We start from the raw sequence: 14,132 nt of genomic DNA, 5'->3' as shown, positions 1-14,132 counted from the left end.
GAGATATCAGTATGTTGTTTTATTTGCTTATGCAGAGATGGAGATGGATGGGGATGAGTAGAGTATAGAATTATAATGGTTTCCTCTTTACTTATTATTATGATGCTCTTCCGTTGTATAATGTCTTTCGGGATAGATAATAGTTGACATTAATTTTCTGTTTCATTTATGGAAATTTCCTCTTTTTCTGTTCAAACTCTGCAGATGAGATTGTCGAAGGCTTGGTCTGGTACAGAACAATATGCGATGCAGGTTAACGGCACAACCGTCCTCCAGGTGTTTAATTTTGCAATTTTGGATTGGAAAGTGATCGTGGGTACTTTTTATTTTTTATGCTTGTCTTGATTATCTAGTTAATGCTTGCAACTGGATTTGCTGGTTGTTATGGTTTTGTTCCGTGAAAGATTTACTGGGAGCTATTTATAGGGAGAGAGAAGGAGAGAGAGAGAGCTTTTTGAGTTAGGAGTTTATTCAAGTTGGAGATTAGTGGGTTGTAACATGGATCTGGAGTTGAATCAACGCGTTTATTATCTCGAGTCTATTAATGCAAACTCTTTGGTGTTGAGGCATTGCTCAAGTTGCAGGTTTTATTTGGATAATTTCCATCTGAACAGTCATGGAGTTCAGTTAGTCTGACGCATGTCACTGGTTCCTGCAAAAATATTGCTCAATCACTAGCAGCTGCAATGTAGAGACACAAACTACAACTCGATAAAGGATGGTATATGATGTACATTCTGGTCTTTGTAATACAAATCCATTACTAGGTTTAGGATGTTCTCTTATGAAATCTATCGTCCTGGAATTTTCTTTGATAATTTCAATTCTCGTATCACATAGATTATTGTGCTCGTTTTGACACTAGACCTTCTGATGGCAAAATCCGTTGGTCGTTTGTTTGATCTAACATGAAAAATGCTCATTGTCAAGGTATCTGCTGAACCGAGATCTTGTGGATGCTGTAAAGGCAGCAGAGTTGGTATCACCAGCACTGATCATATTGGAAAGTGGTGGCACTTTTACCATGTTGGCCATTCTGCTCCATTGAGCAGCTTGTTCTTGCAGAACCCTTCCCTGAGATCATGTGAGGGTGCAAAACAGATTTGGTTATTTCATTTTTTTGGCAACCTTTGAGGAGTAGAAGATTGTGGGTGTTGGATCATGAGTCAGGCTAACAGAGCACTTTCAGAGGATGCCTTAAGAAGATAAAAGGCTATTGTATGTGATTCCAGTGGATTGTGGTTTGCAATTTTCAAATGTCCTTATGAAAGACTTTGTCTGGGTTGTAGTTGGTAGCAGCTACTTTCTAATGGTTTGGGGATTTTCTTATACAGTGAATGGTCGCCTGATTATTTCATTTACCTTGAGATTGAATTCTTGAACCTGACCTTTTGGGTAATGATAAAGTTAATTTGTTTACTTGCTTTGTGTACAATTAAAATGAAGTTATATTGTGGCAGCTATTTTCTGTTGGTTCCAAGCATTCTCTTGCTATGCGCATGGTGAAAGCTACTGTGTGAACATATGGAGCACTTTGATAAGTTCAATTTTTCCACTTTGAGGTCGATCTCTTGAATGTGGCCTTTGGAGCGTGATTTGTTTTATGATTACAATGATGAGTTCATTGTTGCTTGAACGTTTTTTCTGCAATAAGACTCAGTAATGATAACGTTGATTGAGTAGCTCCAATTTTCGCCATGTAGTGTGAAAATTGCAGTTTATATCTCACAATGTGACCGCTTTTTGTTTGTCTGTAACATGGCTGTGACACACATAGGCAAATTTTTAACGTTTTTGAAAAGAAACTTAAAATAAATAAACCATACCACAGGCCTTCTGAAGTTCAAGGGGAACAAGCATACAAGAAGTAAGTGGCAAGATAAACACCTGTATATTGGTATCCAGGAAGAAAATTGACATGCATATCTTTACATACCTAATCGATGTTCAGCATCCAAGAAAGAACGCTGCTGCCACAATGGGGAAAGAGCAAAAAGGAATGCATTCAATCCTTCCTTCACATGAAATCTGCGTAGCCGCAAAGAAGAAGATGAATTGGAGAAGTTTCAGGAGAAAGGTGAACCTACGTGATCTTGTTGCGGCTTTACAGTGTGTTCATGTGGCTTTGACATGCTTATGACTTTACAGTGCAATCAATAGATTTGAGCGAATCTGTTTGGCTTGCTTCGATGTGCAGTTGGAGTTTCTACAGCAGAGGGCAGTGGACGGACGACAGTACGCTGCCAACGTTGATGAAGGGCTCTTGTGGCCAGAAAACACAAGGAGGTGAAATGGGTGGCGATCTCATCTGTATTCTTCCAAGATACGCAGCCTACACATGTCATGTCTGTTCTCCACTATGCAGTCCATGTTCATAATTTCATGAAATTCCTGCTTTTACATGTTCATCCTTTTATGCTGTCACTCAATCATCCTTCCTAGCTTTTTCAAGTAATCTGTTTAACAAGGTTAACAATACAACAAGAAATAAATAATAGTCATTCCTCAAGTGGATTGCTGGTCCCGGGATGATGATCTGATTACGTTGCCTTTAATGGTGTCGATGGATCCTTCCGCTTCTCTTTTCCCTCAAGGATGCTGTAAAATTTTTCCAGTTTCTGGGAAAGCCTAAGCAACCTATAGACAGTAGGAATTGACCATCTTTTCTCTACATCTGATGGCGAAAACAATCTCATCTTTGGCAAAAAAGAAAAGGGCATCAGGGAATTCCCTTTTCATTTATTGATGTAGATAGAGGAAGATGGAAGTCCAGAGGCAAGTATTCTGGCCCATGTGGGATGTAAAATCCACCCTTTGATAAGTAAGCCAGCTGGTTTTCAAGTGATCCACAGTTGTCTTTGGGTCCCCAAAGTTGATCGTGCAGTCAAATGTGTCTGGCCGCACGTATGATGAAAGATCCAACTGAGAAAGTGATCAGGTCGGATGATCATCATATGGGATCTTAGGACGCTTCATGACAATTTTTATTTTTTATTTTTTCCCATGTTTTTGTTGATAAACTATCAGTCATGGAAGCAATCAAGAAAACCAGAAACTTGAAAATAAGAAAAACCTCAATCTGTGATGATATTAAGTTCTGAAAACAAGAAAAACTCAATATGTGATGGTATCTAAGTTTTAAACCATATATGTGATATTTCGCTCTCTTTTTCTTAGTATTGATATGTTTATACCAAATTAGTCGCCTAATATTTAGAAAGGTTGATTCTCGCTGCAAACAGCTTGATCCCCAACAAATAATTGATAAACTGCCAGTTAATGAAGAAGGACGGTACTAAAAAGGTGAGGTGTAAAGGTGAAACGGAAGTGGGTGGCATTTGGCTACACCTGGAGTTGGCCATGGGCATAAAGCGGCTGGACATGAATTCGCCGACTGTTTTTCAATTATACGACTGCAATTATATGATGTATGAGTCCCCTATCTCCCTCAATGATGAGATGTACGTTTCTAATATATTCTTTTGGGGGCATGTCCTTCTCATGCACTCGGTGTCCATCAGGATTCCTTTTGGATTGATCTGGTAAAAGTTTCGGGCCCGATTACTAGCCGAATTCATATTCAACGAATATTTTCATAACTAAAAATCAAACCTGAGTTTGATATTTGTTTGAAATCTGGTAAAGATCTAAATAGGTTGCATATAAATGTCCAATCTTATGTTAGATCTAAATTCAGATTTAAAAAACGACCAAGTTGGAATTCAGCGACTAAGAACAACATTGTGTGAGTATTTCATGAATCTTCTCTAAATATTGAAACATATTCATTCTATTTACACAATTATTCCATGAATTTGTCCCATTATTTGTGGCGGATTAACAGTCTACTCACAAAATGTTCCTTATGCCAAACGGCCCCTTCAAGTATGTTGTGGGATTCCAAGTTACTAGAAAAAAATCGTCAGAATCACCGGAACATGTTCCCCAGTTTTGATTAACCAAAGTATTAACGTATATTAAACACCGGAACATAAACCAGTGGCTTTCTAAACATACTAGAACCCTCATGTTTTGTTTAAAATATCTCTTAACAAGAATTAGGAGCTATGGTTTTTGTCCCTGACTCAAGTGGTCTCAGCTCAGTGGTGGTGCCATGAAATTTAGGTTGAAGGGCACTAATTATTCAAGAACATTCATATCTTTGGGGGGTCCACCACTTTATACATGAACAAAAAAAAATGAATGCAACAATATAAAAATAAAAAACTTAAAACACCATAATATGTTTGTAAAAACTAATTTGATACAAAAACATGTTTGAGTTTAAGTTGTTTTTATGAAAGATGGGGATTTGCCCATCATCAAAATTTCGATGTTATAGAGCCGTTTAATTTTGCCTATTATAAAAATACAATTACATTTTAAAAAAATGATTAATTTAATATATGTTTCTCATCAATTTATTCTTAAGATCATATCTATAAGGTTAATTCACAAGAAAATACATCATAACCATTGCATTTAAGCAGTTTGACTTTTTGTCCCTTACCTAGTGCTTTGGGACTTATCAATTACTCTATAATATATATATATATATATATATATATATATATATATATATATATATATATATATATATATATATATATATATATATATATATATATATATATATACATAGCATATGGGCCCATGTAATTTGAGAATGTTGTCGTATTCCATCCCATCAAATATGTAGTAAGCCAATGTCACTAATGTTGGTACTGTTTCCACATCGGTTTGGACAGAAATGAGCTGTTCTTTGGAAGATTTTATCTCGTATTTGGTACTGCACCATTTCACTCTGCAATAACTCCAAGTCATTCTCTTGAAGCTTATCTAGTGGTGGTGCAGGGACACAAATTTATAAGAAATTTTGGTTGGGCATGTGCACCCATGCTCATCCTCTTTATGATGAGTGATCCACTTGTTCAAAAACTACTATGTTGTAGCCCTATAATTTATTTACTTATCGTTTAGTGAACTAAACCCTTGTTCACAAGTTATTCAAATAGTCTTTTATAAGACAAAAAATAAAATAAAAAGCAAATAATAAATAATAATAATACTCTCTAAATCAACAACATACGGTGACTGGATAGGTTATTAACTTTGTAAATCCTGTTTTCCTCCTTTCTTCTTTGATTTTAGGAAAATAGTTTAGATATTTTAAATTTTTTGTGGGGGCGTTAGTAAAAAGGTTCTTGCTGGTGGAACATAACAAAACATTGTAGATCTACAACCTGCAGTTAAACTAGTATACAGTCAAATGGCTATTCACAACAAAACTTTAGAAAACGTACCTCCTTCGTATAAATGGCAATATTCCGCGTACCTAGGGGGATGGGCAGAAGGTCCCACAGTACCTGATGGAACCCAAACAGATTCCAATGTTTTGAATTGTATAGGGGGAAGGACAGTGCTCCAAAATGCTCAATTCAAGTACTATAATTGGCCTCACAACATTGAAATTATGTAATATGTATAAAAATATACACCCTCAACCACTTTCATAGTTTTAGAATTTGTTTTCTTGAACAAAAATAACCATGTGCGCTTGATCTTCAAGCTTGGAAACTCAAGAAAGCAATACAAATTTTCATGTGCAAATGAAACCTTTAATTTGAGTTTTACTTTTTGGCATATGAAAATTATTGGAAATATATCTTTTATTGGGTTGCTACAACAGATAGGGTGAGGCTGATAGGTAGTCAACCATTGCTTAGAATTCTTGAAATGAATTCTCGAAATATTAACTTCATATATTACAAAAAAAAACTGATATGCAAGTTGACCTATAACATGGGTACATTTTATAAAGTATGAAAAGCAAGGGGTTGTTACATGGGGCTGGTAGGCAGCCAACCTTTGTTTGGATTTTTTAGAATATTAACTTCATGTATTACAAAAAGAAACCGATATATAAGTTGAAGCATAATATAGGTACATGTAAAAAGAGATCTAGAATAAGGGGTAGAGAATTGGATGAAGGTTTTGGTTGGTAAGAGAAATAAAAGAAAAGCTGACCTTCATCGAAGGTAAGTCCGACCACTTAATTTCAGGCTGCAACTGGGGTAGTTCCATTCTCTTCTCTTAGACAAACCCCACTGGAATAAAAGCAGCTGCCAACTATTGTCCACAACGCCAGCTCTTCCTACATTCAACTGAAAAGCTGCCGCCCACCGCCGACCGCCCCCTTAGGCACTAGTGCGCCTCCACCTTCCTCTCCTCCTCTTGCCTCTTCTCGACCACGCATCTCTTTTCTCCTTTCACCGTCGCCTGATAAGGACGATGACCCTCTTGCACTGTACCACTACCGGCTCACCATAACTCTCTGTGGTCCTAACTTCATCCTCTTCTTCCTTTGTAATCGCACTCCTGTTTAGGAGCTTGCCCTTCGTCATTTGGGCTTAATCGCCTGAGTTGAAATTAAGAATCAGACTTAGAGCAGGAAGATTCGGCGGAGAAACTTTATGTGCACCAGACGCACCTTGTGCAGTAAAAGGGAGAAGAATATTTTGGTAATTTATTAAAAAAAATAAATGTTCTCCATAGTTTTCTTACTGTTTTTTATTTTCAATTTTGTCTTCACAAAAAAATTTATTTTTCAAGGTATTTCAATCGATGGTTGTAATGGTGCGTATAACCAGTTGGCACTACAGCGCTATCTCGAATCTCACAGTTGCGTTGATCGAATCTAATGCACAGATTTAGGGGCAAGATTCAATTTGATGCCTATCAGCAGGCACGCATATAAGATTATATAACATCCAATAATTGAGTCTATCGTTTTGTCCTTGTGGTTCACGACTCCAAAGCCAACATAACTAGATATCTAATATAGTTTGATAGAGAGATGTAGGTCGTGAGTTACATCATTAGAATGTCTAAAGAGGAAGACGAAGGGCATGAAAAATCAACGGCTCATATAGCGCATCAAAACTTGATGATGGATTAGAATCGTGATTTTGTTTTCAGAAAACCAAACCAGAAGTTCGGCTTTTATTCTTTTTTTGTTTCAATTTGAATCTATTCATCCCATCAGATTCAGTGCCATTACTATTCTTCAGCTTAAAGCATACGAGGGCATACTAGAACTGTGCTACCCAGCACCTGCTATAACACTTTAAAGACTCGTAAACGGTGAAACGCCAAAATTTCATTACTAACTAAAGAAAATCTTTTTTATGTTGGAAAATCATGGCGGATCTTATCAAACCAAGTGGTAGTGGAACTGATCAAAAACAATCTAAAACACTGAGAAATCACTTGGTACATGGGATCATAATCTTAATGGATCCTGTCTCACGTCCATGTCCTTTCCATAAACGGGCTGCCTGACGGTTGCATCCTGAATAGCTAATGCATAGCTGCCGGTTGTGGTGAGTATTAGATTATCTGAAGACTTCTGTTCATGGTGAGTCGCTTTCATGATAGCTGGCCATTCTGCCTTCTAGGCTCATTCAATTTCCAGGCATCACATGACGCGAGAGAGAGAGAGAGAGAGAGAGAGATTGTGTGGATAACAGGATCAGCATCACAGCCAATGCATGGATCGCTATAGCTCTTCTACATGGATCGGTGCATCTGAAAGGCTTCGTCCCCTTCGGCAAATGGATAGCAACCTAGTTGCAGAAATCTTGGTGGGGGACGGCGAAATAATTGCAGCGTTCTCCCTCCACATGTCAGAGTCCTCTCCGTCATCATCCCACTGCCTTCCCACCAATCTGAAAGAATCACCATCCGCTCGACAAAAAGAACAGCAGAATATTGACTGTTGTCGTTCAAAAGTTAAATCTTGGTAGCCTGTATTACTCTAAGATTCTCTGTATTCGCAATATCTGCTTGAATAATCGTGACGTCTAGCTTAGTTTACGAAAGTGAATTCGCATAATTCACATGTATCTGGCTAGTTGGGAGTGAACTGGCCCGAACTTTAACATCTCAATGAAGCAATAATGGCGGTTCACAGTAGCCACATGCTCATGTTCCATGAAGGCGCCCACTGTCATGTGGACCAGCATGCTCGAAAGGCGGTGTCCAGATCTATAATGGGGCCGACATCTCATTTGGAAGTATTGTCCTGAAAAACCCAGGCCAGCGATAAATCTGGTCCGTGGAGCTCTCGTGATTGGTGGTGGTACAGATAATGGGGCCTCTTCTCCAGCACTTGCATCAGAACTTAGTAACCATGCCTCCTGATAGAGATCTCCATTCCTCATCTTAGGTACATGAAAAGACAGGGAAAAATACAATGAAAAGAACCCAAATTTGATGCTCATTATCCAAGGGGTATACCAATATGAATGAGATCCCTCAAATGCTTATTAGGAAAGTGATCATAATCTGATAGATGATGTGTTATCCTGCTAAGCCTCACGTGATAGCCTTTTGAGTTTTGGCTTGTGGGGAGGTTGCTTTTCCAGGGGTAACGGCGGAGGAGTCGCCTTCTTGTGGGGGGCGCTTTCGTAATTGGCGGAAACCAGTGGGTGTCGCGCAAGTTGGTTTCTGATTCTCTGAATATTTGACGGAAGAAGTACTTAATATTCGAAGGACTCTCTGCTCCTATTTGGTTCAGCAGCGGAGTATAAATCTTACCGTTTTTGCCTTCCCTTTCAGTTCAAACTTCAAACTGCTAGTGGTCTCCCTCAGAGGTCTCTCCGTTGAAATCAAAATGGATTTGAAGCTGCAAGAAGAAGACGACGGCCTCTACTTTGCTGATCTCAATAAGCAGATCTCGTTGCTCATCATGGATGATGAAGACCAGAGCCTGCAGCCGCTTTCCTTTAGCAGCAACCCCCCTACCTCTCTCCAGGTATGCCTTCTGCAGCAGAATTATGTCATATGCAATCCATTTTCCACTTCCACTGGTCTCAGCGGGTTGAGTTTAGAAGTGGGTGGAACAGGGAAAGCTCCCTTTAGCTGGCTCTTCGATACTGAGATGTGAAACTGAACTAATGAAGAGTTTACATCTGCGGTCTGTCAATCCAGTTCCTGGATTATAGAGTCGAGCACCTACGTTTCGGCTGTTTGGAAAAACTTATACAGCCACAACAGGGAAGTTAATTATGGTCAGGGTTTTACTCAAAACTACTGCTGTTGGTGGCTATCTGGAAGAGATGATGGTGAGAGAGCAGTAGTTAGTGGAATTAAGGCAAGAGTTGAGACGCTTTCTCTTTTTGTGACTGCCACCTTTCCCAAATACATCAATCTGCATCCAATTCCCATCCCCAAAACGGAGGCTTCGTTCTTACAGAGTATAGTGGAACATGGCTTCTAAATAGCTATCAGTACTGGTAGTTAAGGGCATCCTGGCTGCTGCCTATCATATATATATATATATATATATATGAACACCACTCAATCACCATAGGTTAATCGAATTTAATCTTGAACAAGCGCCACAAGAACTTTGCAGTATAACTAGTTCTGTACAGATGAACATCTAAAATGGGTGGTGGAAGGCAAGTCTCCAGCTCTGTGGATCAGGGGCCCTTTCAAAGTTTCCTTTATTTGGTGAACGGATGTCCCAATAGGAACCTCAAAACCGTCGGGATTGATCCTGCCCTGAGACATATTCTTCTGTGTGGCTGTTACTTCATTGTAAATAATTTAGGAGGAACAGCCTGAGAAATAGACTCAATAAATTCGGAACATGTCAGGCGGATAATAATACAATATTTACTCAGTTATGGTACATGTAGACCAATTTATTAGTTACCTTGTTTTTTTGGTCCTGGAACATTCTTTTACTTAATTAACATAATCGAGTTGTGGGTCTGTAAACAGGCTGCTTCTCATGCATCACAGCCAGCAGGCATGCCATTTCCTGCTGTATATGAACTATATATGAGAACAGAGAGCAAGGGTACTGGAGTTTTCATCCCTCGTGCTACACTGCCAAGGAAGAAATGTCGATCTGGTAGAGCTAATGCACCACACAGACAAATGGCGAAGTCAGAGCAGAATCCTAACTTATCCAGCTTCTTTGATAACCGTGCTTGCATCTGCTGCAGTCAAAGGCCCTCAAGAGGATGACTGCATCATGCCCTGCATCTGTAGTTTTTAACTGTCATTTCTATTCTTTTCCCATGTCAAAGGATGCAATAAAGATCTTAGGGGGTTATTTCAGAAGGCTGAATGGTTCATTCAACTCTCGAAGTGCTTATCATTCATAGATTGAAGGACTCAATCTGGATCAGAGCAAGTGTAAGTAAGCTACTAGTTTTGGGATTGTAAGCTTCTAGATATTGAAAAAAGTGAATAATTAGTGTCTGACGTCACTTATTCGTGGTCTCTAAGAATTCCTTGATATAGGAGTTCCCTTATAGCTTTAGCTTGTGTATAAACAATAAAATTCCTTGAGATTAGCGTGCACTTTCCTTCTCATTTAAGCCAATTAGGCAAATGGAAACATTGATTTGTGAATAAGAATTTGATTCATCCATTGACGAACTTGCAGAGGCTGAAAGCATCGTGATGCACATGTCCAATCTTATCTGCTAATGAAAATTATGAAATACTTAAAGCCTCAAAAACTATTCTTCTCCAATTTATAGAGATGGCAAGACCACGAATTCTCACAGGCTGCATCTCCTAACATTTACTGGTGGAGGTTCAAAGCTTTTGCCTGTGGAAAAGTAAAAGAACATAAAATGAAGTGTTTTTGGCTCCCTAGAACAGTTTATCTGCTTAACTAGGCAGTCAACTGCATGTGCTACGGTTTAGTGATTTATGCCCATTGGCAGCGTTAGCGTTGAAACCACACTGATCTAGAATCCATATGCTGAATGTTGTCTTCCAAAATCAAGTTCTAGGCAAACACTGCTAAATTTAGATCATCCACCGAGGGGAACTCTGAGATTCATACTCCAATTTCAATAGAGATTCAATTACTCATGAAAAAACCCGTCCAAAGCAACAAATCATTTAGCGGGAAACTGAATTTTGTGTCGCTCAAACTCCTCATAATTCGAATAATTTTAAATTTGAAAAAGCAGTAGAAAGTTGAGACAGAAGGGAAAGGGAGCAGTAAACAGACGATGGATCTAAGTTGGAGGTGGTAGAGATCGGAGCTAAAGAGAGATGGATCACCAGAAATTCGTTAAAGAGATGGAACTTTATTCTCCTTCAGGTCTAAAAGCAGAAGCTTTTGCTATCTAAAAGCGGCGAGCCGGCCCAAGAGAATTGTACACACAGAGCGAGATTTCTTCAATAAGTTGCACCAAGATGCAAGAATATTGTTCAATATAGCAAGTGGACCTCCTCATCTACATTCACGAAGGTGGCCTTTGATTACAACCCAAGATATTTTCCTCTATAAGCCAATCTGATTCATGAACCAGGTCTCCTTTTTTATACATTCCCTCTTAAGAGAGAACAATATTCTATGAAGCTGCAAGTTTTTTTTCACCCTTTAAGAAGGCACTCCAACAACTTGGGTTCATATAATACTAATTTATGCACCAATCGGTACATTCAGAAGACCACAACATATTGCATGGCAATTTCCCCCTAAAGAAGAACCTCCCATAATATTTGGGAAGAACGTATTGCTTAACTTTTCCGTATTGGAGAAGTTTCCTCGAGAGAATCTGAATCTGATGTTGCTTCCTCAAGCCGTCGCTTGCTGCCCCTTTCGCCTCGACTTTCTGGCTGCGCTACTGCCTCAAGGCTTATGTCTTGCTTATCCTTTTAGAAAGGTAGTACTCAAGCAAATTCAAACTTCTACTACTTGCTAACCATCAAAGTCCAACCCACCGCATCCATGTCCTCTTCCGATAGTGGAGACCGAGAAAGTGCTGATTTATCAAGATAAGCATGTCTGTGACGTGATTTTGTCTATTATCAACCAGCTGTAACCGGCAGGGATGTCAATTGCTTGGGATCTTATCCTCCAACCAATTTAAATCAAAACCAATTAGTCAGATCCAACAAGAAATTAAATCTGAGTCCCACGAAGTTCAGTTACCATTTTCTTATTTAATCTGACAGATACCCAATTTCGACGGTCGTCTGAATTCTGTTACATACTAATATTCAAATTTGATTTTTGTACTTCACTAGTCTGAAACTGAATCAGAGTCTGATCAGTCAATAACGTCAAATCCAGTGATAGCTACATCAATTCTGAATCAGATCTCTTTACATTCTAGCTATTGGGCACCATGTAATTTACATGTTAAACCCACAGAGACGCACACACATATAGAAGAAGGTCAAGTTTACCTTCAGATGTCAACTTTAGCTTTCATCCAAAGAAGAACCTGGCAGTATGTTCAATTAAGCAGGGCTCTATCTCAAGTAGGAACAGATGAATTTTTTTTACTGTTCCATAAAAATCATAATATGACAACTATATGTAACTCATCTGGTATCAGGGCTGCAGCCAATATGATGTCTTTACTGGTGACTGGTACGATCCAGTGGGAAGATCGACTGCTTTTTTCTCCTGCAAAATTAACTGAAAATTGAGAATTTTTAGTTCTTTATGGCTAATGTTTTTTTTTTTGTCTTTTGCCTCTCCGCAAAGAAACTGCATATGAACCCCTGAATGTGGAGCAAAGAAACACTTGAATTTCCTTCCATTTCAGCCACTGCCTATGAGAATTCTGTATCACTGATGTGAACTTCGGTTCTTGAAGCACTCATTACAGCAAGGGAACCAGATCCATCTGTAAGGATGTTCCATTGATTTTATTTGTCAGGTTATAGAACATTGCCCGAATACATTTAGTTGAGTCTTGTAAGAAAATGGAATCAGATTAGCAATTGAATGTGGGTTTCAATATCAGTTTCACGTCTGGAACCATAATGGGTATATTGGATTTTAAGCTAGTTGGGTATGCTTTCACCTTCGGAAAATCACCTCCTAGTCCAGGTGCAAACATGGATCAGATTAGGGTTCGTCCAGTTAGGCGAAACTTGGCAAATCTAGATCAAATCGGAGTCCATTGATCCATGTGATCTTGCCATTGGCTTGTGCAAATCGCATCCCATTCAATTGGTATCCCATCACTTTCTGTTGATCCACTAGTACCATCTGTGAATATATTAAGTGTAGCAGGTCCATCTGTTGTTGACAGTGGATTCGGTTGATGGTTTCAGTGGACCAGGTCATTTCTTGTTAAGTTGGACAAGCAAAGTTAGGTTGAGCCTGTTTGGTTCGAGTCTTAAATGATCCTTAGTGGATTCTGTTCCGTTCAATGTGGGTCGTATCAGTGATACCAGTAGATGAAGAAGCAGAAAACCTGTCAAGGACTGGCGTTCATGGCCGGCAGTTAAAAGTCAGCCAGTGAAAAAACATCAACAATGAAACAAACAACAAGACGATAAGTCCTTGTTCAGTCCTCTGTCCACCGGTCCTTTAGCCAATGCATCCCCTGGGAATCATATCGGCACAATTCTTGTTTATATTTCCTCCCTCGTCTGAATTATCATGAAAGGATTCATCTCCCAAGAGGCCGTTTGCCGGCCGTGAGATGCTTAATTAGGAACGAAGTGAATGAAAATGAGCCCACGCTAAGATCTTGTTTATGCTTCTTTTCTTATAAACCAGTTCATTCTTGCAGGGTAAGATCACCTTCTTTTTTTGGAGGAGTTGGTGGTTGCCATTTCATGAAGGGCCACTGCAGGGCATCTTAGCTCCAACTATGGCAGCAAGAAGAGCTTCAAATTGGATTTCCCTTTGGCCATTGTCTGGAAGATGCGCATTCAGATGGATATATGATTTTCATGCACTGCAAACATGATTCTAAGATTTATGGGGTTGCACACATCACAAGATGTTCGGAAGTTTGTGCTGATTCTCAGGCAGTTTTGGCCGGAAAAGGCAAAGTTTTGATTCCCCTTGTTGCTCGCTTTTTTGGGAGGATTGAGGCCGTACCAGAACAATATTTACTTTCTCAGGATGGTCTTGAAGTGTGGCGTTGGTCGATCTGGTTGCATTGCGGATAGCATCCCTCATCAAATGCTCCCTCAACACTCTGGTGCTCCCCAAAACTGGAAGACATTGTGGAAAACCATACGACACTTCCAAGTTCCAAAAGAATGCCCTTAGGCATTTCAATGTTGAATGAACTTCAGCATCATTGGCCTCTTGAAATGTTTACAGAACCAGTTAGGCCATTATT

General features: G+C 39.2%; 1 protein-coding gene and 1 long non-coding RNA gene across 3 annotated transcripts; one reads left to right on the top strand and one right to left on the bottom strand.

Annotated features, from left to right (window-relative positions):
- Positions 1 to 1,806: 1,806 nt before the first annotated feature.
- Positions 1,807 to 6,241, bottom strand: LOC116260063 (uncharacterized). Its single transcript, XR_004174024.1, has 2 exons — positions 6,028 to 6,241; positions 1,807 to 2,456 (listed from the first exon to the last, which is right to left on the bottom strand). It is a non-coding gene; the product is annotated as an uncharacterized LOC116260063 (long non-coding RNA).
- Positions 6,242 to 8,234: 1,993 nt separating this feature from the next.
- Positions 8,235 to 10,447, top strand: LOC116259880 (uncharacterized). 2 transcript variants are annotated; one of them, XM_031637857.2, is made up of 3 exons: positions 8,235 to 8,500; positions 8,620 to 8,815; positions 9,790 to 10,447. In XM_031637857.2, the coding sequence occupies exons 2-3, from the start codon at positions 8,675 to 8,677 to the stop codon at positions 10,036 to 10,038; spliced, it is 390 nt and encodes a 129-aa protein (XP_031493717.1). In that variant the 5' UTR covers positions 8,235 to 8,500; positions 8,620 to 8,674; the 3' UTR covers positions 10,039 to 10,447. The 2 variants fall into 2 exon arrangements, with proteins under 2 accessions (XP_031493717.1, XP_031493716.1); XM_031637856.2 differs by having other exon boundaries at positions 8,235 to 8,536.
- The last annotated feature ends 3,685 nt before the right edge of the window (positions 10,448 to 14,132 follow it).

Source organism: Nymphaea colorata, chromosome 9 (assembly GCF_008831285.2).
Source record: "Nymphaea colorata isolate Beijing-Zhang1983 chromosome 9, ASM883128v2, whole genome shotgun sequence".
Lineage (NCBI taxonomy): Eukaryota > Viridiplantae > Streptophyta > Magnoliopsida > Nymphaeales > Nymphaeaceae > Nymphaea > Nymphaea colorata.
This window is presented reverse-complemented; position numbering and strand designations above follow the sequence as displayed.

What these genes read in the sequence shown, in the direction of transcription:
- LOC116259880 (XM_031637857.2), top strand. Translation starts at nt 8,675, where the DNA reads ATGGATTTGAAGCTGCAAGAAGAAGACGACGGCCTCTACTTTGCTGAT. An exon ending in ACCCCCCTACCTCTCTCCAG is followed by an intron (nt 8,816 to 9,789) that starts GTATGCCTTCTG and finishes GTCTGTAAACAG; the next exon opens with GCTGCTTCTCATGCATCACA.